The sequence below is a fragment of the Neoarius graeffei genome, chromosome 18 (assembly GCF_027579695.1).
Source record: "Neoarius graeffei isolate fNeoGra1 chromosome 18, fNeoGra1.pri, whole genome shotgun sequence".
Taxonomy (NCBI): domain Eukaryota; kingdom Metazoa; phylum Chordata; class Actinopteri; order Siluriformes; family Ariidae; genus Neoarius; species Neoarius graeffei.
This window is the reverse complement of record NC_083586.1, coordinates 16,998,565-17,023,587: the sequence shown is the minus strand read 5'-3', so window position 1 is coordinate 17,023,587 and position 25,023 is coordinate 16,998,565. Positions and strand designations below refer to the sequence as shown.

The window sequence follows — 25,023 nt, the reverse complement described above, 5'->3', positions numbered from 1 at the left end:
CAAAGCTTAAACATGACCCTAACAACCATCTGAATAAGCTACAAATTACTAAAATTTGCCCAAGTGCCTACTCAATGCGATGGCAGTTCGTTCTCCGATGTCCGCGCTGAGGGTTGCGGTCCGAGGAGAGGAGGTTAGCGGCGAGTTGCGTCCAACCGCGGCTAAACGAAGCAGGGAGATGGAGGCCTAGCTGGTCCACGGTGCTTCAGGAGAAACCTCCGGTGATGCGTCGATGAGAAAAAGGCTGAGAGGAGCGAAGCTGTCCGCAAATGCCTCTTAGCGTGGAAAACTACTTAACTGTAGTTAAACTTTGCAAAGGTTTCGAATCAAAACCACTATATCACTGAAACCTAGTGGGTCGTTCAAAAGTTCGGCCGAAACTAATTTGAACAGGCTGTTCTCAGACAATAGCGGTTAGTCTCAACACTGTAGCTTGCGTGCCTACAGTCTGTCCGACCACTCCAGTAGTCAGAACATGAGAGAGTGAATCGAGGCGCTCTCGATACAGTTAAAGCAGTTCCACTTTACGTCACATCCGGGTGGAGCGCGCAAGGAATTGTGGGATCGTTATGGGGCACTGGCAAGTTACCAACATTCCACCCTTGGCCATAGGCGCTGAAAGGAGTGATACTCTATGGGCACATGGTGTTTAGTCCGCGACCCACGGTCCCTAGTAATCCACAATGAGGTAGTTCCAAGGGTCCTTTCTGTGAAAAGTCTTTCAGACACAGTTCAACAGTTCAATACATTTCATACCGTCCATAAGATGCATAGGCACTTGGGCATGAAAACAATTACACTATGGCTACTTAACTACCTTCTACATACAACATTTCACACAGCAAACAAAGAAATAATCAAAACTCCATAAAAGAAAATGGAAGAGAGGGGTTAGTTAGCGTGTTAGCAAGCCTACTCTTCAAGAAAGTTAGTGGAGGCCTTAGGCCTGATGGAGAATCGGACAATGCCACGATCTAATTTCTCAGGTGCATAGATCATTTTGTCCAGTTTGCGGTGTAGTGTCAGTATGTACCTATGTAGAGTGATGGCTATGAAGACTGTGATAACCCAACCGCTAGCTAGAAATCCCAGTGCAATTCGGCTCATTAAAGATCCTTGATCGGACGAGGGGTTTGCGCGGTAATTCAAGAAAGTGGTAGCGATGCCAGTGGGCTTAAGATTGAATTGCACGGTTTTGGTCCCTTCCAGCAGTAGTTGTGCTTGGAGGATGGAGTTTATCTCAAGTTCGTGACCTGGGAAGGCATCGGGCATTTCTATCTCGGTCTCATACTGGTCAGCGCTAAGGTGATGGAGGGTGATGTCACCCACGTGAACAGTGGCTCCTAGTGGGACACTTAGGAGAGAGGTTTCGTTAGGGATCTTCATTCTAGTGGCAGTGTTATGTTGATCATATGATATCAGAATCTCAGTTTGGGGAGGGTTGATTAGCCACCGATTACCAGCTCTTTCTACTCTAGTTCCTATTCCTTCATCTTTAATGGACAATTTGCCTGCACACTTCTGATCGGGGACTTTTGTCAATCCACAGAGACGGTGTGTGGTGTCTCGGATAAAGGGATTGCTGGGGCAGACCCAGTGGATATCTTTGGTAGAGGTGCACATGTCTAAGTTAGGGATGAGGTAGATAGAGGGGTTGTCATCGTGATAGGCTATGGTGGGAGGTGTCTGCAAACGTACGTGTACGTCATTGTTCCAGAAACCTACATTAAGGACAGATTTGATTCTGTATATGTTTTGCCGTTCAATAACGGGGAGATTGAGGATGAAGCCTATTTCTAGGTTTTGAGGGTTCACAAAAATGGGAATAGCACTGCCAAGACTATAAGCCAGATGAATCTGTGATGAGTAAACATTAGTCGTGGTAGTAGATCGGAGTATGCTGTCAACCATGCTGAGGGGTATCAAATATGGTGGGATTTTACCTCCACCCAGGGTGCTGAGAGAGCTACTTACTTCTCTCATCAGGTCCTGCATTAGGTCTCGGATTACTCGGACGTACTTGACTTCGCTTCTCATGATTGTCGCTAGCCTGTCTACGGCATGCACTGTGTTCTTGATTAATGTAGAGTGCATGTTAACGGTTAGTATGGTTCCCTGCAGGGTTTTGCCTAGGCCCTGCAGCTCCTCCTGTTGAGTTAGTAGTCTACCCTGGATTTCTGGCATTTCTTTCTTAAGAATGTTCATTTCTCGTTTGACCGCGGTCAGGCTAACGGTGTTAACGGCAGAGAGGCCCATTGAGAACAGAGAGCCGATGGCGGATGCAGCAGTAAGTAGTCCTCCGAGGAACCGTTTAGGGCGTGTTTTGCCGCTGAGTTCCTCCTCAGTGACTATGAACTTCTGTAACTGTTCGAGCATGTGAACTGTGGTACGCTTGGCGTGTTCGATGTTGGACCCAATCTCGGAGTTAGGCCCAGTTTCGAGGTTTGTTTGTGTGGGCGACCTAAAATGCTTACGGTACACGTCCTGAATCATGAAGGGCCAATAGACAATCTTTTGGAGTGTCTGGTGGGTCGCCTGAGCATTCCTATGGCCCCCGCACGGGTTGTCGTGAGCGTACTGCAACATGACCCCCCTATGATCTGTGGGCACGACCCACCGGGAAGGTCCCTGGTTGCGTGGTGTGTACACCAGGAGGTAAGCGGAACGATGACTCACTTCAAGCAGCGGATTCCCACACACGGCTAAGTCAAGCTCCATGAAGAATTTGAGAGGCTGGAAGAATGCCTGGGAGCTACGAAACTGTTGGTCTTTCATGATGGCCAGCTTAAGAGGGGAACCAGCAGTCCTAGCGGGAATGACAATGTCGAATTCGCTAGCGACATGGCAAGCTTGGGGAATCGTTTGTCCTGACCGCATTTGTTCCGGGTCAGCTTGGCTTGGAACGGGTGCTTAGCGGCGTCGGCTTGGGTCCAGATGACCCAGTTGACTAGGTCCAGCTGGGCTCCCAGTCTGACCAAGATGTCTGCCCCGATGACCAGTGAGTCAGGAAGTCCGGGGATGACACTCAAGAAATGAAGAAATTCTTTCTGACCGATGGCGAGCGACACAGCACAGACGCCCGTGGCTTTGGTGGGGCTCTGTGGTTGTTCGGCTGACAGTAGCCGGTGGCTCTTCTGCACAAAGACAGAGGAAGGAGTGCTCTGACGCACTATGTCGAACCACGTTTGGCTGATGGCTGACTTCTCTGACCAAAGCGCTAACCTGACGCCCGGTGCCGTGACGCCGTTGACGGTAATGTTGCCAGATATCCAGGGGTAGTACCTGGTTGGGGCAGATTCGCCAAGAAAGCAAAGCAAAGACGGGTGGCCATTGAGCGCGTTGCGGTTGAGAAGAGTGTCGGTTGAGTTGGGCGCTTCTTGACTCGGCTCAGGGTGGAGCAGAGTGGTCTCGAGGTTCTCGGGGAACTGCCCTGACTCAGCTATCGGTGGAGTAGCATCCGCGCTAACTTCATTGCAACGGGCTCGGTCATGACGACGAGGATCTGGGGTCTGTGGGGACGTGACCTGGGCCCACAGTTGCCCACGACGACAGTCAATGAGGGGCGCTAGCCTATCTAGTAGGTCTTGGCCAATGAGGAACGGTTCTACCCCAACAGAGCAGATGTAAGTGGGGTGAGTGATGGACATGCCCTGGAACGTGAGTTCCAACCATGCGATGGTTGTTACTGGGGCTTGATTCTGGGTGAAGCTAACCAAGTTGATGTCACAGCGTTCGGTTCTGATGGGTCTACCTTGCGCGCGCTGCGCATCAGAAACCTCTGCGAAGATTTTGGAACACATCAGGGTGATTTCCGACCCAGTATCCAAGAGAGCTTGGAGGGAAACGTTGCCTTCTACCACCACTGGGGTATAGATACGCTTGGCGTTGCCTTTCCTAACCAAATCTCCAAGAAACTGCGTCAGGGGTGCATCCTGCAGGTCAGGCTTCACCACCGGAGGGGGTTGTTTCACCTCATCGCTGCCTATCGGGCAGGGGTCCTTTCCCCACCCCACGAGGTAGACACGTGGTGGTGGTGGGGATGGGTCCCGGCCTAGTCATGCTGACGGGTTGTCCCTGTCCTTGCTCGGCTTACCCTTCTTTTTCTTATCACTCAGCAGTTGTTTAATCTGTGCTAGTTCGGCCCTCAGTTCTGCCATCCCAAGCGGCTCTTGGTTGGCTTGTTTAGCGGTAGCTGGCTTAGGGCTCTGCTCCCTTCGAGAGGAGTTGCGATGGGGCCCTGACTGTCTGCTATTCTGAGATTTAGGGCCGTGACTGCCAGGTTTGCGGTTACCTTGCCCTTTGGCGTTGGGGCCCTGTTCCCCCTTGGCTCCAGCTTGTCGGCCTTTCCAGTTACCTTTGGGTTGACTCGACGTCTGGTGGCCGGGGTTTGGGTTCGCCCAAGGGGGTCCGCTGTTTGGGGCTTCACCCCCTTCTAGGCCTAAGGACTGACCTTCCTGCTCATGTAGGCTGAGGACTTTGGGATCGTCCTCGTGGCGGTCCGTGGGTTAGACGAACGTCTCCCATGTTAGTTGTGCGGTGCGACGCATTTCTCTCATAGTATGTGGGTGCTGGCGACACGCGAGTGTTACTTGGTTACGGATGCACGGGTGAAGGTTATGGAGGAAGAGGGACTTGAAGTTGCGATCTTCCTCTAGCCCGGGCTCGCTTCTGCCCTGAAAGTACGCCGCGCGGAGCCGACGGTAGTACTCGCGAGGGTGTTCGCTTCGTTTCTGTCTGATTTGAATGGCACCCATCGTCGCAGCAGTCTCGTCCTTGTACAACGAGTATTCCTCTTTCAAGTACTTACATATTTTCTTGTAGTTGTCGAGGACTGACTGTGGTAGGGTCTCAACGAATGCTCGTACGCCACTACCTAAAGTTTTCCAGACTAGTCTGGCCTTTTCACACGACGTAGCCTCTGGCAGGTCCAGGAGGCTACGTTCGATTTCCCGGAAATAATCATTAACGCTTCGGTGTCTATGATTTTCCGGCTCAAAATGCTCTATGTCTTTCGCAAGGATGTCGATTTGGCGGATCCTAGTATTGCGTTCTGCGACGAGGCGTTTTGATTTTGACCCATAGGGGTCCTCGCTGTCTTCGCTATTTGAGCTGCTCTCATATCGCCTATGTCTGCGTTTCGGCTTGTAGGCGGCCTCTCTGTCAGAGGAGTCTGAGGGTACGTAGCGTGGCGTTTTCTGCGTGCTAGAGGCTGCAGCGATATTGAAGCACGAGGGGGTGTAGTGGGGAGTAAAGTAAAAACTCCCAGCGCCATGAGATGGCGATCGCGCAGCTTTCACGCGAGTTGAGCTTGGGTGCTGTGTCTGATCTACTGTTCTAAGCTCAGGTTCTTCCTCCTCCAGAGCGGAACTCTGTTCTTGGGAGGGTTTGGCCGATCCCTCATCTGAGCGACGTGCTTGTGTCACTTCTTCTCTGAGGCATTCTATTTCGCGCTTTAGTTCATCTGGTGTGGCTCTCATGCCCACGAGGCTACTCTCCGCGCTTTCTGCTCTCCTTTGAGCTTCGGCCAGTTGTCGTTTTAGTGTTCTTTTCTCTTGTTTGATGGTCATACACACATGTTCCATTTCCTTATAGTAGATCATGAACAATTTGGGTAGCCCTTCTGGGAGAGTCATCGTACGCTCCTTAAGCTCCCTAACGGCTATGTGTATTTCATCAAAGTGAGCCTTTTGGTCCAGATCACAGAAGTAATTTCTCCTATCCTCCAGGACTTGGCCTAAATCGCCTACAACGTCGAAAAGAGAGAGGAGGGGCTCTTCTGACTCACTTGATGGGGAATGCGACATTTTGTTCGTCTCGTCTCGTCTCGTCTCGTCTTCTTCCGCTTATCCAGGACCGGGTCGCGGAGGCAGCAGTCTAAGCATGGAAGCCCAAACTTCCCTTTCCCCAGACACCTCAGCCAGCTCCTCGGGAAGAACACCGAGGCGTTCCCAGGCCAGCCGAGAGACATAGTCCCTCCAGCGTGTCCTGGGTCTTCCCCGGGGCCTCCTCCCGGGGGGACATGCCTGGAACACCTCCCCAGGGAGGCGTCCAGGAGGCATCCGAAAAAGATGCCCGAGCCACCTCAGCTGGTTCCTCTCGATGTGAAGGAGCAGCGGCTCTACTCCGAGCTCCTCCCGAGTGACTGTGCTTCTCACCCTATCTCTAAGGGAGCGCCCAGCCACCCTGCGAAGGAAACTCATTTCAGCCGCTTGTATCCGCGATCTTGTTCTTTCTGTCATTACCCAAAGCTCATGACCATAGGTGAGAGTCGGAACGTAGATCGACCGGTAAATTGAGAGCTTCGCCTTTTGGCTCAGCTCCTTCTTCACCACGACGGACCGGTAAAGCGACCGCATCACTGCGGAGGCTGCACCGATCCGCCTGTCGATCTCACGCTCCATCCTTCCCTCACTCATGAACAAGATCCCGAGATACTTAAACTCCTCCACTTGAGGCAGGACTTCTCCACCAACCTGGAGAGGGCAAGCCACCCTTTTCCGGTCGAGAACCATGGCCTCGGACTTGGAGGTGCTGATTCTCATCCCAGCCGCTTCACACTCAACTGCAAACCGCCCCAGTGCATGCTGAAGGTCCTGGTTTGAAGAAGCCAACAGGACAACATCATCCGCAAAAAGCAGAGATGAAATCCTGTGGTTCCCAAACAGGATTCCTTCCGGCCCCTGGCTGCGCCTAGAAATTCTGTCCATAAAAATTATGAACAGAACCGGTGACAAAGGGCAGCCCTGACGGAGTCCAACATGCACTGGGAACAGGTCTGACTTACTGCCGGCAATGCGAACCAGACTCCTGCTCCGTTCGTACAGGGACCGGACAGCCCTTAGCAAAGAGCCCCGAACCCCATACTCCCGAAGCACCCCCCACAGAATACCACGGGGGACACGGTCGAATGCCTTCTCCAGATCCACAAAGCACATGTGGACTGGTTGGGCAAACTCCCATGAACCCTCGAGCACCCTATAAAGGGTATAGAGCTGGTCCAGTGTTCCGCGACCAGGACGAAAACCGCATTGTTCCTCCTGGATCCGAGGTTCGACTATTGGTCGAATTCTCCTCTCCAGTACCCTGGAGTAAACTTTCCCTGGGAGGCTGAGAAGTGTGATTCCCCTATAATTGGAGCACACTCTCCGGTCCCCTTTCTTTTTTTAAGACATTTTGTTCGAAATGTATTAATTAACTTAAAGGAAATTAATACTAGGTGTTGACTAGGTTAGAATTTAATTTAATCCAAGTTGCTAAATAATTGATTTGTGGTTTCTTAGCTACTTTGTTTTTCACTAATGTTTCACTTGTATTAATTAGCTCAATTAATAATATTAGTTAACAATAATGATTATTATTAATAATATTAATTAAGTACTTGGATTAGATATTACTCTAATGTACTAATCAATTAAACCGGTTTATCAGCTAACTGTGGTTGACAGCTGAATTTCAGTTCTGTGATTAACACACTGTTAATGATTCACCATTAAAGTCACCTGTGTTATACCTTGGCAGTTGTCTTTGGGTATACAGCAGTTTACAAGTTATTGTTGAGAAATTCACAAGGTCATTAAACTATTCCTCACACGGGGCACCAATTTATGTAGGTGGAATTGGGATTAATTAAATTATAAATTATGTAATAATTGATAATTGAATTAATCAATTTATAATTAAAGATCAGTCTCATAAAATCTTAAATTATTAATCTTAATATTCACCGTGAATGGTTACATTCAAGATTAATGGTAGCTCTGCATTAGATGGGAAACCCAATTGTATACAAAAGCTAAATTTGAAGGAAAAAGGAGTTCTAAATAGTTGACCTTGTGAATAAACAACAGGAACAAGTAAAATGTAATTCAATTTGATTAGCTTTTATTTGTCTACTACTCACTAATAAGAATCTCACAAAATACATTCAGTGTCAGGCAAAGGTAATAACAAGGCACAACAATGGACAATTACACCTGGGCCATAGGTTTGGGGCAGGAGAGAGAGAGAAAGAGAGAGATAGGAAAAGAGAAGCCCTTGTGTGTGTGTGTGTGTGTGTGTGTGTGTGTGTGTGTGTGTGTGTGTGTGTGTGTGTGTGTGACTAGGGAAAGCCGATGCGTGCGTGCGTGTGTGTAGATGTGTGTGTGTGTGTATCTGTGGGCAGATGCTAACGACTAGCCACTCTAGCAATGCTTAAGCAAAATGGCGGTCAATGCCTAGATGTCGTAAACTAGGTGACGTATCACAGGTAGCTCAATGAGGGAGGTACCAAAATGGCGTCGGGGAATATGGCGCCTGCAGGCCTAGTCGAGAACACAAGCCTACCAGCTAGCGTATCACCCTGAGGTAGCTAGCAATGAGTTGCTAATGAGAATCTGGCCACGTTACAGCTGGATCCAAACACTGTGCTTAACAACAATTTCCAACAGACTATCTAGGCAAAGAACTCAACGCGAGAGAGAGAGAGAGAGAGAGAGAGAGGAAGAGTAATAGGTGTTGGATGGAGAGGACTAGGCCTTGTAGCGGTCCAGCCTCGGGGCTTAAAATAACAAACTTGTCGCTGCGCTGCTAATCAGATAGGGAAGCTAGCAATGGAGTTAAGGAAAGACATAACATGCAAGATACCCTGTTTAACAAGTTCAAAGAAAAACAGAACCAAAACAAACAATAAAAGACACCTTCCGTGTCTGAGCGGGTATGCTAAACAGCTCAAAGCTTAAACATGACCCTAACAACCATCTGAATAAGCTACAAATTACTAAAATTTGCCCAAGTGCCTACTCAATGCGATGGAAGTTCGTTCTCCGATGTCCGCGCTGAGGGTCGCGGTCCGAGGAGAGGAGGTTAGCGGCGAGTTGCGTCCAACCGCGGCTAAACGAAGCAGGGAGATGGAGACCTAGCTGGTCCACGGTGCTTCGGGAGAAACCTCCGGTGATGCGTCGATGAGAAAAAGGCTGAGAGGAGCGAAGCTGTCCGCAAATGCCTCTTAGCGTGGAAAACTACTTAACTGTAGTTAAACTTTGCAAAGGTTTAGAATCAAAACCACTACATCACTGAAACCTAGCGGGTCGTTCAAAAGTTCGGCCGAAACTAATTTGAACAGGCTGTTCTCAGACAATAGCGGTTAGTCTCAACACTGTAGCTTGCGTGCCTACAGTCCTTCCGACCACTCCAGTAGTCAGAACATGAGAGAGTGAATTGAGGCACTCTCAATACAGTTAAAGCAGTTCCACTTTACGTCACATCCGGGTGGAGCGCGCAAGGAATTGTGGGATCGTTATGGGGCGCTGGCAAGTTACCAACACACTGAAACTCTTGTATATAAGTAAATAGTTCATATTTTCATACTTCTGTTGAATTGCGAATCTTTTAGACTTAACATCAAAGAACCTGGGGAGTGCACCCCATATTACTGCCAGGCAAGCAAGGGGGCGCTACATGTGTACTTAATTTTTCAAATCCATGTGCTCTAGAACATGGTGAGACAAACTGTAGCTGTATTAATGTTTACTATAAACACAGCCTAAAGCTTTGAAATTAGACTTTATACAACATAGCATAAAGTGAATTATTTGAGGAAAATGCCAGAAAATGGGCACTTTAGGCCATATTCAGAGTCACTGACTTAAGTTCAAAAGTTACATCCCTATTTACTTGGGGAAAGGTCCTGATATTCAGAATCTGGTTAAGCACATGTTCTGTGCACAGCTCCTTACTATGTTGTCGTAACTCACCTCACGGAGCTCCAAGAGAAACCCTGCAGTCTACTTCAATAAGATTCCTGCGCTAACACAGACATGATTGTTGAGAATGACGAATGAACGTGCTAATGTAACTCCTGTGTGTGTGGACGAGCCACTCTTCTTCCCACAGCCTCCTAAACTGTAATCGTGTTTCAGACTTCTGATTCCATTTCAGCTGCCTCAGATCCTACTGTTTCATAATGAGTCACGATGAAATATGTCAGGTTTTAAAGGATTACAAGATGAATGTAATGAACGACGCATTCCTCTTTTCTTCATGCTGCTTTGTAGGAACATTTTACTCAGATGAATGCCGAGATGTTCCAGCCTTAAAGGGCTTCAAAATTTGGGATGCCACATCTTCAAAAACCAGCAAGTTTAAGATGTCTTGAGGTCAACTGGCAGTTTTTACAGCTGTGTTGGTTAAACTGGCTTCTTACACAACATGATCTCTGAAGGCAGAATAAAGTAAATAAATGTTAAGTATATTACAGGCAGAAAATATAAATAATTTATATTTTTGGTTGTTTTCCAGAATTCCAGATATAGCAATATTCAGTGTGTTTTCCCTGACTGCTACATGTTTATGCATAGCACCTTGCGTTAGATTTAACCCTTTGATGCAAAACATATGCACACCCCTTCTAATGCACAACATGGGTCAAAAATGACCCGCATTCATTTTCCAGGTTATTTCATGCTGACTGAGTTTTTCTTTGCTCTATCTTTTGAAATCAATTTATTTTATGATTGAATATTCCAAGTATTCTTTAAATATCTTGTTTTTAATTACCACAAATCATTAATTAATGTTTTTCTTTCCTACTTTATGAACAAAAATACTTTTTATATTACTACACATGGGTCATCCAAGTGTGATTTAAAATTAAATGTCTTAATACTATAATAATAATTTGTTTCAAGTAATTACTTTAGCAGTGAATGGGGCCAGTTATTTATTTATTAACTATGTAGTTAGCTAAGCCAACTACAATAAAATTAGCTAACTAAAGTAGAATATGTCAACAGCTCGGTAGCTAATAGTAATTACTTGTAACTTTCTGACAAGTAATCTACTCACTCTCAAGGTAACCTAAACATAATCAATTTTTTTCCTAAGGTAATGTTAGAACAATTGAAAAACATTACTTACACGTATTAGATGGGCAAAGGGCGCCGTGCTGAGCTGTGAAATGTCTGACACAAGCACAATTCACAGTTCCCACCAAACGCTGTAGTAAATGCATGCGGGCCGTTTCTGACCCATGTGTGTAAACTTGATGTAGAATTACAAAAGCTGTGCTTGTTCATAACTTAAGAAAGGAAAAATAAAAATGATGAGTTGTGCTAAACAAAAACAAGATATTTACTGCATATTTGGAAAAGTAAATGACAAAATGAATTTATTTCAAAAGTATATCATAGAAACACTCAGCCATACATGAAATAACCTGGAAAATGAATGCAGGTTGTTTTTGACCCATGTTGTGCATTAGAAGGGTAGTGATACAAAAAGGGTTTTTATTCAAAAAGTAAGAAAGGAAAAAATAAAATAAGGATGTATGATGATCAAAAACAAGTTAATTGAGGAATACCTTGAATACTGAATGATGGAATTAATTTATTGTAAAGATATAGAAGATAAAAACTCAGCCGGGTCACTTTTGACCCATGTTTTGCATCAAAGGGTTAATGCTCGCGTACTCCAGCTGTAATTTGTGAGACAGGAAGATTGAAAGCTTGAAAATTCTACATAGGATGCCTCACATTAGAGAATTAAATTTGGAACCTGTTAAAGCTTCTCATAAAGCATCCAGGTTACAGAATAGCTGTAGACTGCAGAACAGACACACTGTCTCTAACACACTGGAACCTGCTTTGAATATGAAAAGAGGGACTTCATAAAATATTCAGCTTTCAGAGATGTATTATAAGCCACTTGGCACAAAACATCTCCAAAACAATTTGTCTCCATATTTGGAGTAATTCCCTATAGGTTGGCGAGATGAATCATAGTCAGGATGTAAATATGTACTTCAGTTCATATCGTCCAAAAAAAGCATCAATCAATAATGAAAACTACCTGGCAAGACAAACTGGAACCTGCTTTGAATATGCAAAAATATTCTGTCCAACTGTCTGTATACATAAAAGCTTGGCGCACAAACTCCCCAAAATTATTTGTTTCCATATTTGGAGTCACGAGTGCCATGGCAGCATGGGAGAACAACTCTGAAATTCATTCAAAAGGCCATGTGGCATGCAGCATTGTCCCCCCAAAGCCAACCAGCCTAATTTCTTTGCACCTCTACATCGATGTCATCCCATTCAGCTGTGATATGAGAAAATTAAAAAAAAAAAAATTGTTGAATACCATGAAAATGAGGCATCACCAGAATACTTCATATCAAGTGTTTTGTTGGGTTTCCACCAAATATTAATTATTTTTTCAAACCAATTTGTAAAAATTCCCCAAGTCATAGAACACCAGAATCTTCCATGTTTTCATTAAGCTGTGCACACAACAAGCCTCAAATCGGGCATTGTCTGAATGCCCGATTTGCTCGACCAAGACGCTCAGGCAGAAATATTTTAGCGAGTTAGGCCCATTCGGGCACGCCTATGGTCGGCTTCTTTAAGCACAAAAATGATTTTCGAGCGAGTACATTACAAAAAATAAGACGTATTAACCAGCATCCTCGCCTCCGCTGTGATCGCCATTTTGTTTTTTCTTCCCAATTTGTAACGCTGATTCTGATTGGCTCGCTTCAGGCATGCGTGCACATTTGCACTTTTCATCACTACGAGTGGTCGCTGGTGCCCTCTACGTTTTCCCAGATTGACTTCAGGATGTCCACATATATATGTAAAAAAGCTAGTGGTAAGTACATTCAATGAATGGAAAGACATGTTTGTGTCTCAAATAGTAAACCGCACTATAAAGGTTGTTTAATTTCCTCCTAAATGCAATGGCAAACTGAATGATAAGGCAGTACAGACTCCTGTTTTATAATTTTTTGAGTTTTATAATTCATCTTTGCAATATCGCTAATCGTTGTTACAGGCAAAACAAAGTGTGTTTTGTATCCTAAACTCTATATAAAAAGACGTATTATGTACTAGTACCATACCCAAGTCTTACATATATGATATTGATTTATGTTTCATGTTTTCAGGGCTTGTCTTGTTCTTCTGTTGCAGAAATAAATCTCATCTCATTATCTCTAGCCGCTTTATCCTTCTACAGGGTCGCAGGCAAGCTGGAGCCTATCCCAGCTGACTACGGGCGAAAGGCGGGGTGCAGAAATAAATGTTGTTGTTTTTCTAAAAACATGTACTTTTGTCTATATAACTCAATTATACCCCTAGAAAACATATCAGTATTGCCTTGAACCGTGTACTTGAAAACTTGCCGAAATCCCACAAAATTTTAGGGCAAAAGGAAATTCAAGGGGGGGGTCAAATTTTTTTTGAGGCCATTAAAGGTGTCAAAAGTTAACACTGAGGCCTGCACAATCAACTTTTTTTTTAATTGTTCAAAATAATAGGTTGTGCTGGATCAAGTGCTATTCTATGCACTGATAAATAATGAGTGTGGATTTTATTTTTAGAAAATTATCTTTCTTTCTTTCTTTCTTTCTTTCTTTCTTGCACAGATGGTTCAATAAAACATGCAGGAGAAGTAAAAGCATTTAAAGCTATGCTTTCATGTGTAGATCAGCAGTGTGTGGATGAAAGGAAGTCACAATGGAAGGACACTACTCCAGCAGATTTGGGATGCAGCCTTCATTCACTCATTCATTGATGATGGCCTTTTCTAGAAACACGTACTTTACATTTGAGCTGCATAGAGCTGTGATCTCCAAAGGCTTAGATGTTCCTGTTTGTTTGCCGTGTATATTAAAGTAGCAAAGGCCAAAGGAAAAATTAGATCAAGCTGCTTGCATGGCATCAAAGCTGGATTGGTTTCATAAAATTTATATGTATGAGATTCTGACCAACACATGTGCTGCTCCTGAGCTAATCAGACTTGGTCATGTTTTTGTCCAATCATCAGTCTGGTTTAGAAGCATAGCAGAAGGGAGTGTCAAGAAGGATCAGCATGAAAAATTAGCACCAAATTTCTTTATTGATTTCGATGGGGGAAAAAAGTATGAAAGAAAGTACAAGAGTGCTTTGCATTGTACTACACTGTTGGATTTCTCAGGATTTCAGGATAGAAGAGTTTATGCTTTGCGGTTTCTCTGCAACATAACAAGCTGAGTTTTTATTTGTTTATTTATTGCTTTATTAATTTCAAGAAAGGGAAAAACTGTTAAGGCTTTTTACACAAGTGATATGTCATGATTTTCCATGACATTAAATGCAGTAATAATGATAAAATGTAAATGTTTTCAAGCATTAGAGAGTCACCTACAGTGTGGTAACTAATATCACCCCACTGTGTTTATAATCCTTATTTATAATCCATGTTTCCAGATTCAAATTGAAGATTTATACATGCAGCATCACTTAAAAATCAGTATATACTGATGAATGATGAATAATACCTCTAAAATTCAGTTATAAATTATTGCACGTTAAGCTTATAACTGGCTTCACTAAAGTGCACTGCAGATTTGAAACTCAGATTTTGTTCAGAAACTGTGTAGAGTCTAAATATACCTGATGACCAACTTTGCCCATGAATGGATGAGTGTTCAGAGGAAATGGATTTGAAATACCTTCCTGATTCTGACTACTGAAGCAAACGTACAGAAAACCCTACAGTACCACATGGTGCTTTTACTTCACATGGGGGACAAATGAAAGCAGGAGTTTACCAGGAAATGATTCTCACTGGTTAATTATTAGCTGCATAGCCTGCACCTGATGGGGTTCAATTGAATTTCAAAGATCTCATCTCATTATCTCTAGCCACTTTACCCTGTTCTACAGGGTCGCAGGCAAGCTGGAGCCTACCTCAGCTGACTACGGGCGAAAGGCGGGGTACACCCTGGACAAGTCGCCAGGTCATCACAGGGCTGACACATAGACACAGACAACCATTCACACTCACATTCACACCTACGGTCAATTTAGAGTCACCAGTTAACCTAACCTGCATGCCTTTGGACTGTGGGGGAAACCGGAGCACCCGGAGGAAACCCATGCGGACACGGGGAGAACATGCAAACTCCACACAGAAAGGCACTCGCCGGCCACGGGGCTCGAACTCGGACCTTCTTGCTGTGAGGCGACAGCGCTAACCACTACACCACCATGCCACCCGAATTTCAAAGATGAATCTGAAAAATTTCTGAAAAGACAATGAGACAAAAGAGGATGATGTAATGTACTGAAGGCTAATGAGTCTAAAGAGGAGATAAAAGCACAAGCAAGATACTCCATGCATAGTTTATCTCTTACATGAAAGTCAATTTAGCCTTTTTTTACTTGGATTCTTTGTATTTGATTTTCACAAAAATCTCTACTTCTGGGGTGGCACGGTGGTGTAGTGGTTAGCGCTGTCGCTTCACAACAAGAAGGTCCAGGTTCGAGCCCCGTGGCCGGCGAGGGCCTTTCTGTGCGGAGTTTGCATGTTCTCCCTGTGTCTGGATGGGTTTCCTCTGGGTGCTCCGGTTTCCCCCACAGTCCAAAGACATGCAGGTTAGGTTAACTGGTGACTCTAAATTGACCATGAGTGTGAATGGTTGTCTGTGTCTATATGCCAGCCCTGTGATGACCTGGTGACTTGTCCAGGGTGTACCCCACCTTTTGCCCGTAGTCAGCTGGGATAGGCTCCAGCTTGCCCGCGACCCTGTAGAACAGGATAAAGTGGCTAGAGATGATGAGATGAGAGCTCTACTGTGTCTTGTATTTTGTGAGTGTGTTTTTTTCCCCTGCCTCTGTTCAAGAGCATAAATGTTGTCTTATAGGACACACACTGAAATGGCTGGAATGAGGAATGTGTTTACTCAGTTATTGCATTACCATTGCATCATCAGTTTTTTTCAATGCTGATTTTTTTTTATTTTGTTGTTTATTTCCCATTAATACCATAACAGTTAACATTTAATAAGTACTTCCAGACGTTATCATTCCTAGAGTCACATTTTATTACTTTTATACCACACTTATACCAGTTTGCCAATGACTTTTAATTAACTCAAGAAAACGTCATACTATTTGTCTGTTTATAGTTACGTTGCGAGATGTCTGGAAAACAAGTTAGTTGCTGTTATCACTTACGTTATAGCAGCTACAAACATTCGTTACTTCACTTTCTCTTAAAGCTAATGCTGCATATTACAGAGAAACCACAAAGTGTAAACTCATCTCTCCCAGAAAACTAGGCTTGTGCGATACTGAATTTTCTTGCTTGCAATTTAAAATAAACGATTTAGCGCTAGAGACTTTCGTCCCAAGCCAAAGGGGGTGCCCCGCCTCTTTCAGTTCACAGTTATTTAGCATAAAAGTCTTTTAGCACAAATCCAAAGTCTTTTAGCGCAAGTTCTAAAGTCTCTTAGCACAACTCTAAGTTCTTTAGCACAAGATCCAAGAACACTTAATCTTTATTATGGATACTTACTGACCATGTTTAAAGATGTTTGATGGATTTTTTATGAAAGTTGCCAAGATACCGATCAAAAACGAGCGATTGTATTTCCCCACTCTGCCACCTTCAATCTACCATGTTTGATGTAGCCATGTTAGTCACCAATCCTCCCTCCAAATTATTTAACACAGCACGTACCCTGACACAATACACCAGTACAGCCAACTTCCAGGTTTGTTTTGTCTTTATTAAAGTGCTAAGCTTAAATTATATAATATTTGTTATTTACAATTTGCCAATTTGATAAAGAATGAAAAGTCAAGCGAAATTTACAAGACGATAAGAGTTTAAAGAAAGTTTTTTTCTTTGGTCTTTATTTTAATTTTTTTACAAAAGAAAAAAAGGTCAAAAGAAAGGAAAACTATGTACAGCTATTTCAATTATTTTATTAACCTATTTACATTTTAGGTAATTGCTGTGACTTAATTAATTTGGCCAATGCATAATTATTGACAGTCAGTTGAATTTGTGATATGATCAGAAGTGACTGATGTTATCTAGGAAGGTGCCCACAATTCACAGTTTGTTATGGCTTAACTACAAATATCCAAAGACACCAAAGAATCGGATTTTCAGTCCACGTTTCAGGGATCAACAACTGATCCTTAACATGCACAGCAGCAGAAATTCTGGCTTCCAGTCCCTAAGCAATCTTAATAAACCCTTCCTATATCAAGATGAGTATTTTTTTTTTCAATTATTGTGACCATAATACAGAGTTGTGCTAAGAGACTTTAGAACCTGTGCTAAAAGACTTTGGATTTGTGCTAGAAAACTTTAGATTTGTGCTAAAAGACTTTTGTGCTAAATAACCGGATACCCCTCTTTCTCCCCATACAAGCTCAGTTATCATCTATGCCTCATTCTTCAGAAAGAAACAGTGCTTTGTGAATCATTTACTTAAGAGCATGTGGGATGGAGGAAGGGGGCGGGGCTTTCAGGGAAACATTAATAGTTCGATATTGAAATGCATAATCATTCAAGATTGAATTGTTGATTGGTTCATCTTCAGTTCTTATGACATAACATTGCTCTTATGGTGTATTTTTGTGTAATTGCTTGCTCTAGCATAGTCCAGTGTTAAAATTACAATGCTCCGAAGCAAAATGCCACAAAAACTAATTAACACCCTGTGAAATTTTAAAATTCAACAGCACTGTGGTGTTTAATCTTTATTATTATTATTATTATTATTATTATTATTATGCCTATTTACACTATTTCCAACTGAAATGAAAATAAACAAGAGTCCCTTCAGACCCAGAGTCTCTTACTTCCTGAATCCACTGCAGTGAGCAGTCGAGGAAGTGAACTGAATACAGATGGGAGTGTTGACGCCACTTGGACCCCTGTGTAATATATATTTCACGATCTTGGGGAATTTATTGAGTCGTGAATGAACTGCAGTCCTGCGCATGGGTATAAAGCAAGCAGAAGCGTTCCTTCACCTCCTCACCCTCATATACATGTCACTGTCCCAGTTCTCACACCATCTCACACAGTATGGATTTCTTTCTCTCTCTCTCTCTCTCTCTCTCTCTCTCTCTCTGTGTATAGTTCTTTCTACTAAATAATAAAAGCATATTAGACCTTAGATCTTGGACTATCCAGCTGTCATAAGCTTTATCAGCAGAACATTAGACTTGCACTTCATTAATGTGTAAAATATTCCATAATCTTTTGCACTGGATTAAACATGAAGTTTTAGAGGAGTCGCTTAAAATGAATCCAAGAATACAAATGTTATTTATGTGTAGGTGTATAAAAAAAAAATAATTTTTTTTTTACACACTGGTCATTTTCACTGACATAACAAAGGGATTTTTTTCAAATCTGATGTACAGGAAAGACACTAATTATTACTTCAGTGATTTTTTTCTTTCTTTCCCTTTTTTTTAAACAGCAATATTGTGTGACTATCACAGGAGTTAAAGGATGTTTCTTCTCCTTGGTAAAATGGAGTTTAGAAAGCAGAAAAGTGTGAGGGAGTTGTATGGGTTACTATAACTTTTTTTTTTAAAACTTGGAAGCCTTAAAAGAAAAAAAAACATTTTTGGCTACAATTCAAACTTTTGTCATTAGTTCTCACAGAGGTTGTTTTAGCAATAATATATATAATGGTTCCAAGGTTGTCATAGCCGAGGAGTGGCAATGGGGATAAGCTCCCACTGTCTATAAAAAAGCTCCTCATGGCATGAGTCTCAAATAGCCTTTGACAACCAAGACCAGCTCCTAGCCTGCACATGTGGCTTAGCTATAAGCCCAGTGGAACTGCTATTACTGATAGGAGAAGGGGCAGAGGCAGGTAATTGGCACCTTAAACCGATGCTTTGGGCAGATAGGGTTCATCAACCTGGGAAGGTAGCCCATCTAGGAGAAGGAAAACTCTGATTTCAAACCTCTGCTGCTTGCAGCCATACCCATTTATAGGAAAGGCTTTGGGAGTAAACCCTAAGGTTAAATCCAGACCTTGAGTCCCTAAGGTGGTCTGATGCTGAACTGCAGCGCTTCTAGCAACTCCTGCGGCACTGCCATTGACAAACTGCATTGGCTTCTGCCTTTCCTGTGGACCACAGTGGCTGCATGGAGAGGGGGGACCTGCTGCATAGGCAACAGGTGATTCTCCATATTACCCTGCCCAGGCCTTGTAGCTCCACTGGAGAGGACACTCCAGGGTCATCGCAAGATGTCGACACAACACGGGAAGTGGCAGTTACTGGTTCTAAGCTCATCCGATTGGCAAAGGAAATGAGCGCCAGGGGTCACTTCTGATGGTGGGAGGGATCATCACACCCCATTGGACAGCTACTGCCCGCCTCAAGCTTGGCAGCCCCCAGCCAGTAAGGTGCTGTCCCGCCATGGCCTGCTTGCTCCACTGGGTGCGTGGAGCTCAGAGAGCCCTCTCAAAAGGTAGTCCACAGATTCTGCACCAGGCAACTCAAGAAGAAAGAAGACTCCAGCTTTTCATTTTGCAAGCTGGAACATCAGGACCATGTGCCCTGGCCTCTCTGCTGGCCTGCAGCAAATTGAAAATGCCCACAAAACCACCGTCATAGACAAAGAACTCTCACGACTTAACGTTGACATTGCTTGCCTTCAGGAGACTTGACTGGCTGACAGCGTAACTATCAGAGAAGCAAGTTACACCTTCTTTTGGCAAGGGAAGTCCTCGGATGAACCCCACCAGCACGGTGTCAGCTTTGCTGTGAAGAACATGCTTCTTGCCTGCATTCAGCCTCCATCATCTGGCAGTGAGAGGATCCTAGCACTCCGGCTGGCAACATCCTCAGGCCCAGCAAACATCATCAGTGTGTACGCCCCAACTCTCTACTCCACCCCAGAGGAAAAAGATCGGTTCTATAAAGCCCTGGAAGAAGTGATATCCAGAATTCCAAAAACTGAAGGCCTCTACTTGCTTGGAGACTTCAATGCCAGAATGGGAGCTGACCACAAGGCTTGGCCCACCTGCCTTGGTGTTCATGGAAGGGGCAAGATCAAAGAGAATGGCCAATGACTGCTGGAGCTGTGCTGCTTTCATGACCTATGCATGACCAACACCACCTTCAAGAGCAAGGAAATCCATCAGGTGTCTTGGAGACACCCACATTCTCGCAACTGGCACCAGCTAGACTTAGTCATCACCAGGCAGGCGGAACTCACCAGCATCCTCCTCACCCGCAGCTATGACAGTGCAGACTGTGACATGGATCACTCTCTTGTGGTCAGCAAGGTGCATGTAGCACCAAAGAAGATGCACCACTCCAAGAAGAAGGGTCACCCACGCATAAACACTTGCTGTGTAAGAAACCCAGAGAAGATGCAGCAGTTTGTCAGTAAGCTGCAAGAGGCCCTCGATGATAAGATGCCTGACAGAGACTCCATTGATGCCAAGTGGTCCCACCTCCAAGACGCCATGTACAAGTCGGCCATCACCACCTACAGGAAAAAGGAGCATAAAAATGCTGACTGGTATGAGGCCCACTGGGAAGAAATGGAGCCCATTACTGAGACCAAGAGGGGAACCCTCCTAGCTTACAAGGCAGCACCTAGCCCTAGTACACTGGAAGCCCTCAAGACTGCCAGGAAAAAAGCCCAGCAGGCTGCCCATCACTGTGCCAACACCTACTGGCTGAACCTCTGCAGCAGTATACAGACAGCTACCAACACCAGGGATGGAAGAGGGATGTACAAGGGCATCAAGAAGGCGACAGGCCCATCTACTACCAAGACAGCCCCACTCAAGTCCAAGATGGGTGAAGTTATCACAGACCAGGGGAAGCAGCTGCAACGCTGGATTGAGCTGGATTGGTATGCAACCCAGAATGTTGTCACTGACACCGCCCAAAATGCCATCCCAGATTTGCTTGGCATGGAGGAGCTAGATATACCACCTACCATAGAAGAGCTCAGTATAGCCATCAACTGCCTTGCTAGTGGGAAAGCCCTCGGGAGTGACGGCATCCCGTCAGAAGTCTTGAAGAGTGGGAAATCTGCATTGCTCCAACCCCTGCATGCCTCTGCTGGGAACAGGGATACATCCCCCAGGACATGCATGATGCTCATATCATCACTTTGTCCAAGAACAAAGGAAACCGGAGCAACTGCAACAACTACAGGGGAATCTTCTTCCTTAGCATTGTTGGGAAGGCATTCACCCATGTTGCTCTGGTGTGCCTGCAGACCCTAGCCTCCTGTGTCTACCCAGAGTCCCAGTGTGGCTTCCGAGCTGGCCAGTCAACTGTGAGCATGATCTTCTCACTACACCAACTGCAGGAGAAGTGTCAAGAGCAGCAAATGCCACTCTTCATCGCCTTCACTGATTTGACAAAGGCATTTGACCTGGTCAGCTGGAGCGGACTCTTCAGATTACTGCAGAAGATCGGTTGTCCTCCCCAAGTGTAGTTGTCACTTCGTTCCATGAAAACATGCATAGCGCAGTTCAATGGTGCAACATCTGAGGCCTTCCTGGTCAGCAGTGGAGTAAAGCAAGGCTGTGTCCTTGTGCCGATGCTCTTTGGCATCTTCTTCTCCATGCTCCTCCAGTATGCCTTCAAGGATTGCAGTGAAGGTGTCTACATTCACACCTGGACTGATGGCAAGCTTTTCAACATCGCCCGCCTTTGTGCCAAGACCAAAGTCACAGAGGTACTCATCCATGAGATGCTCTTTACTGATGACGCAGCTTTGACATCACACACTGAAGACGGTCTACAGCAGCTTGTCAGTCGCTTTTCCCACACCTGCAAGGAGTTTGGATTGCCCATCAGTCTGAAGAAGACAAACATAATGGTGCAAGGCACATTCGCTCCTCTAAACATCACCATCGATGGGCACAGCCTGGAAGTTGTTAAGAGCTTCACGTACCTTGGGTCCACTGTCTCCAGTTTGTTCTCCATTGATGCAGAGGTGAACAACAGGATCACCAAGGCAGCAGCAGTTATGGCTAAGCTAAATCAGAGAGTCTGGAAAAACCTCAGCCTCACCGAGAAGACCAGACTGCAAGTCTACCAGGCCTGTGTGCAAAGCACATTCTTCTGCAGTAGTGAGCCGTGGACCACATACGCCAGCCACGAAAGAAAACTCAACAGCTTCCACCTGAGGTGCCTCAGACATATTCTACATATCTGATGGCAGGACAAGGTGCCCAACACAGAGGTCTTGAAACACGCCAAGAAAAGCAGCATGCTTGCCATTCTCAGTGAGAGGCGTCCTTGTTGGCTCAGCCACATCAGGAGAATGGACTCAGGCCACATTCCCCAAGACTTGATGTACGGTGAGCTGGCAAAGGGTTCACGATGGGCAGGACAACCACACCTGCACTACAGAGATGTCTGCAAGAAAGACATGAAACTGTGCAGCATCAACATCACCACCTGGGAGCGATGTGCAGATGACTGTGCAGCTTGGCACCTTGCCGTCAGAAAGGGCATACAGAGAGCAGAGGAGACAAGAAACAAAAACCTTGAGGACAAGAGAGCGAGAAGGAAGGAGAGAAAATGACAGCATCAGCAGGCATCGCCGTTCATCTGCAGCAAATGCAGCAGAGACTGTCATTCACAGACTGGACTGTACAGCCACTCACGAAGATGCAGATAAAAACATATCTGGATGCTACACTATCGTCTCTCATAGATAAAAGGATGTTGAGACAGACAGATACATATATGTGTGTGTGTGTGTGTGTGTGTGTGTGTGTGTGTGTGTGTGATAGCTAGATTAGCATTTTATTTCTTAAAATATTCATACTTTTTTTTTAATTAATGGAAATATAGATTAATAAACTCATCAGCAAGCCCATTGTGTGTTTTGGTTGCCTAGAAACCTGATTCAATGGCTAAAAAGTGGTACAGTAGCTAAAGTAGTAAAAGTAGGTAATAACATGCTGCGCTAGTGAAATTCAAGACCAGAAATTAATTCGGACAGAATGGACACTAAAGGAATAAGCATTTAATATGCTTTTCAAAGAGGTGCAATTATTGCTGTAGGAAACTACTTAGCAAACCATCTCATCTCATCTCATTATCTCTAGCCGCTTTATCCTTCTACAGGGTCGCAGGCAAGCTGGAGCCTATCCCAGCTGACTACGGGCGAAAGGCGGGGTACACCCTGGACAAGTCGCCAGGTCATCACAGGGCTGACACATAGACACAGACAACCATTCACACTCACATTCACACCTATGGTCAATTTAGAGTCACCAGTTAACCTAACCTGCATGTCTTTGGACTGTGGGGGAAACCGGAGCACCCGGAGGAAACCCACGCAGACACGGGGAGAACATGCAAACTCCACACAGAAAGGCCCTCGCCGGCCCCGGGGCTCGAACCCAGGACCTTCTTGCTGTGAGGCGACAGCGCTAACCACTACACCACCGTGCCGCCCACTTAGCAAACCATGTCCATCATAATTGTGTTGCTGTGCTGATTGAGCCATGTCAAGGGAATTCCTTCCAGAGAAAGAGCCAAAAAAAGAGAGTATGCACACAGAAAAAGAAACATCCATACAGACAGCGATAAATAAAGATTGAGTACCAGTGAGGTTGTTGAGGCCGAGTTGACGCAGACCGAAGTATTCGTCTCTCCTGTAGTTGAGGAAGATGGCCAGAGCATAACGGCCTTCATACAGTTTGGCACCGCGGATAATGCGCAGGTTCTCCAGAGGCAGATAGTCGAACTGGTTCAGAGCCACCAGGACATAACCGGTCACCTCGCGGATCGACTGGAATGAGGAAAAACAATCCATTTATTCTTTCAAATAGAAAATTATTAATTTCTTCATTTTAGATTTCTTCTGCTGTATCTTGTCTCACCCTCTGGACCTGCCTGATTCATCCATCCTGATGCTCCTCCTGATTGAACTTCTACACTTTTTGTTCACATAGATGGTCTCTAGCAATGGTCCCTACGGTAGTTGCTGCAATCATAAAGACTATTCTGTGCTCATTCCAGGACACTTATTCACAGTCTGTTTTCACTGAAGATTCTTTCAATACACTTACCGGTATGTGCCTTTACTCATTGTCTTTACTCTTCTATACTTGTACGGTATGCTGTCAAGATTTATAATCCCACTATCTGGTGCCACCCAGACAAGAATGGGTTCCCTTTTGACACAAGGCTTTTTCCTCATGATGTCACAAGGAGTCCTTGCCATGGTCACCTCTGGCTCTGAAGTTACCATGAGTCTATATATAAAAGTATATTGTAAAAGAGTGCAGGTGCTAAACTGGCCTGCCTGCAGTCCAGACCTGTCTATCGCTGAAAACATTTGCTGCATTATGAAGTGCAAAATATGACAAAGGAGACCCCAAACCATTGAGCAACTGAAATTGTATGTCAAGCAAGAATGGGACAACATTTCTCTTTCAAAACTACAGCAATTGGTCTTCTCAGTTCCCAAACATTTACAGAGTGTTGTTAAAGGACCCATGGTATGGTGGTTTGTTGATGCTTTAAACGGGCTCGTGGAGGTTTCCGGATGTTATATCCGCAGCCTTTCTCGAAATGAACCCTCGGCACGTAGATATAGCCTCCTGGGAGAAAGCCCCATTTCAGCGCTTTTCCCAGTGCGTCGTTTTGCTTATGAGAAGCAGGAGGCGGGAAAGGGTAGAGGGTGGGGGCGGGTCTTATCATTAATATTCATGACATGTAAACGTGTTACCTCTGATTGGCTAACAGCACTGTGACGCTACCTCCAGTGGGTCAGAACAAGCGGATGTGGGTGTCTTAGTATGGCGAGAGAGAAGGAACAAACCGCGAAGGGAAAAATACCGCGCGCTGACATCATTAAGGTGCGACGCGAGGAAATAAAATAAATTCAACAAATGTTTGGGTTTTTACTGAACAAACAAACAAATAAAATGAACGAGTGACTTAAAAAAAAGAATGTGGATGTCTTTGTAAAAACTGTTTTGATTGGCTATTATAACAGAGCATGCTGCATGCTTTTTGGTTTCGTAGCGCAGAGTACCTGGCTAACTGCAGGAAGCGGTTAGCTGCACAGCTAATGTAACCATTGCAAGGCTAACATGGCACCGATTTTAAAACACGGCAAAACATAAGCTCATAAGTTACAGTCAATTTCCAGACTAAACTCAGTCTAACAGAGCATGCTGCATGCTTTTTGGTTTTGTAGCGCAGATTACCTGGCTAACTGCAGGAAGCGGTTAGCTGCACAGCTAATGTA

General features: G+C 44.7%; 1 protein-coding gene across 1 annotated transcript in view; it reads right to left on the bottom strand.

Annotated features, from left to right (window-relative positions):
- Positions 1–25,023, bottom strand: part of LOC132865959 (receptor tyrosine-protein kinase erbB-4-like) — a 115,686-nt gene that overhangs the window by 44,820 nt on the left and 45,843 nt on the right. Inside the window, exon 3 of the mRNA XM_060898466.1 lies at positions 23,370–23,556. Coding sequence (XP_060754449.1) covers positions 23,370–23,556 — 187 coding nt within the window. The remainder of the gene's footprint in view (positions 1–23,369; positions 23,557–25,023) is intronic.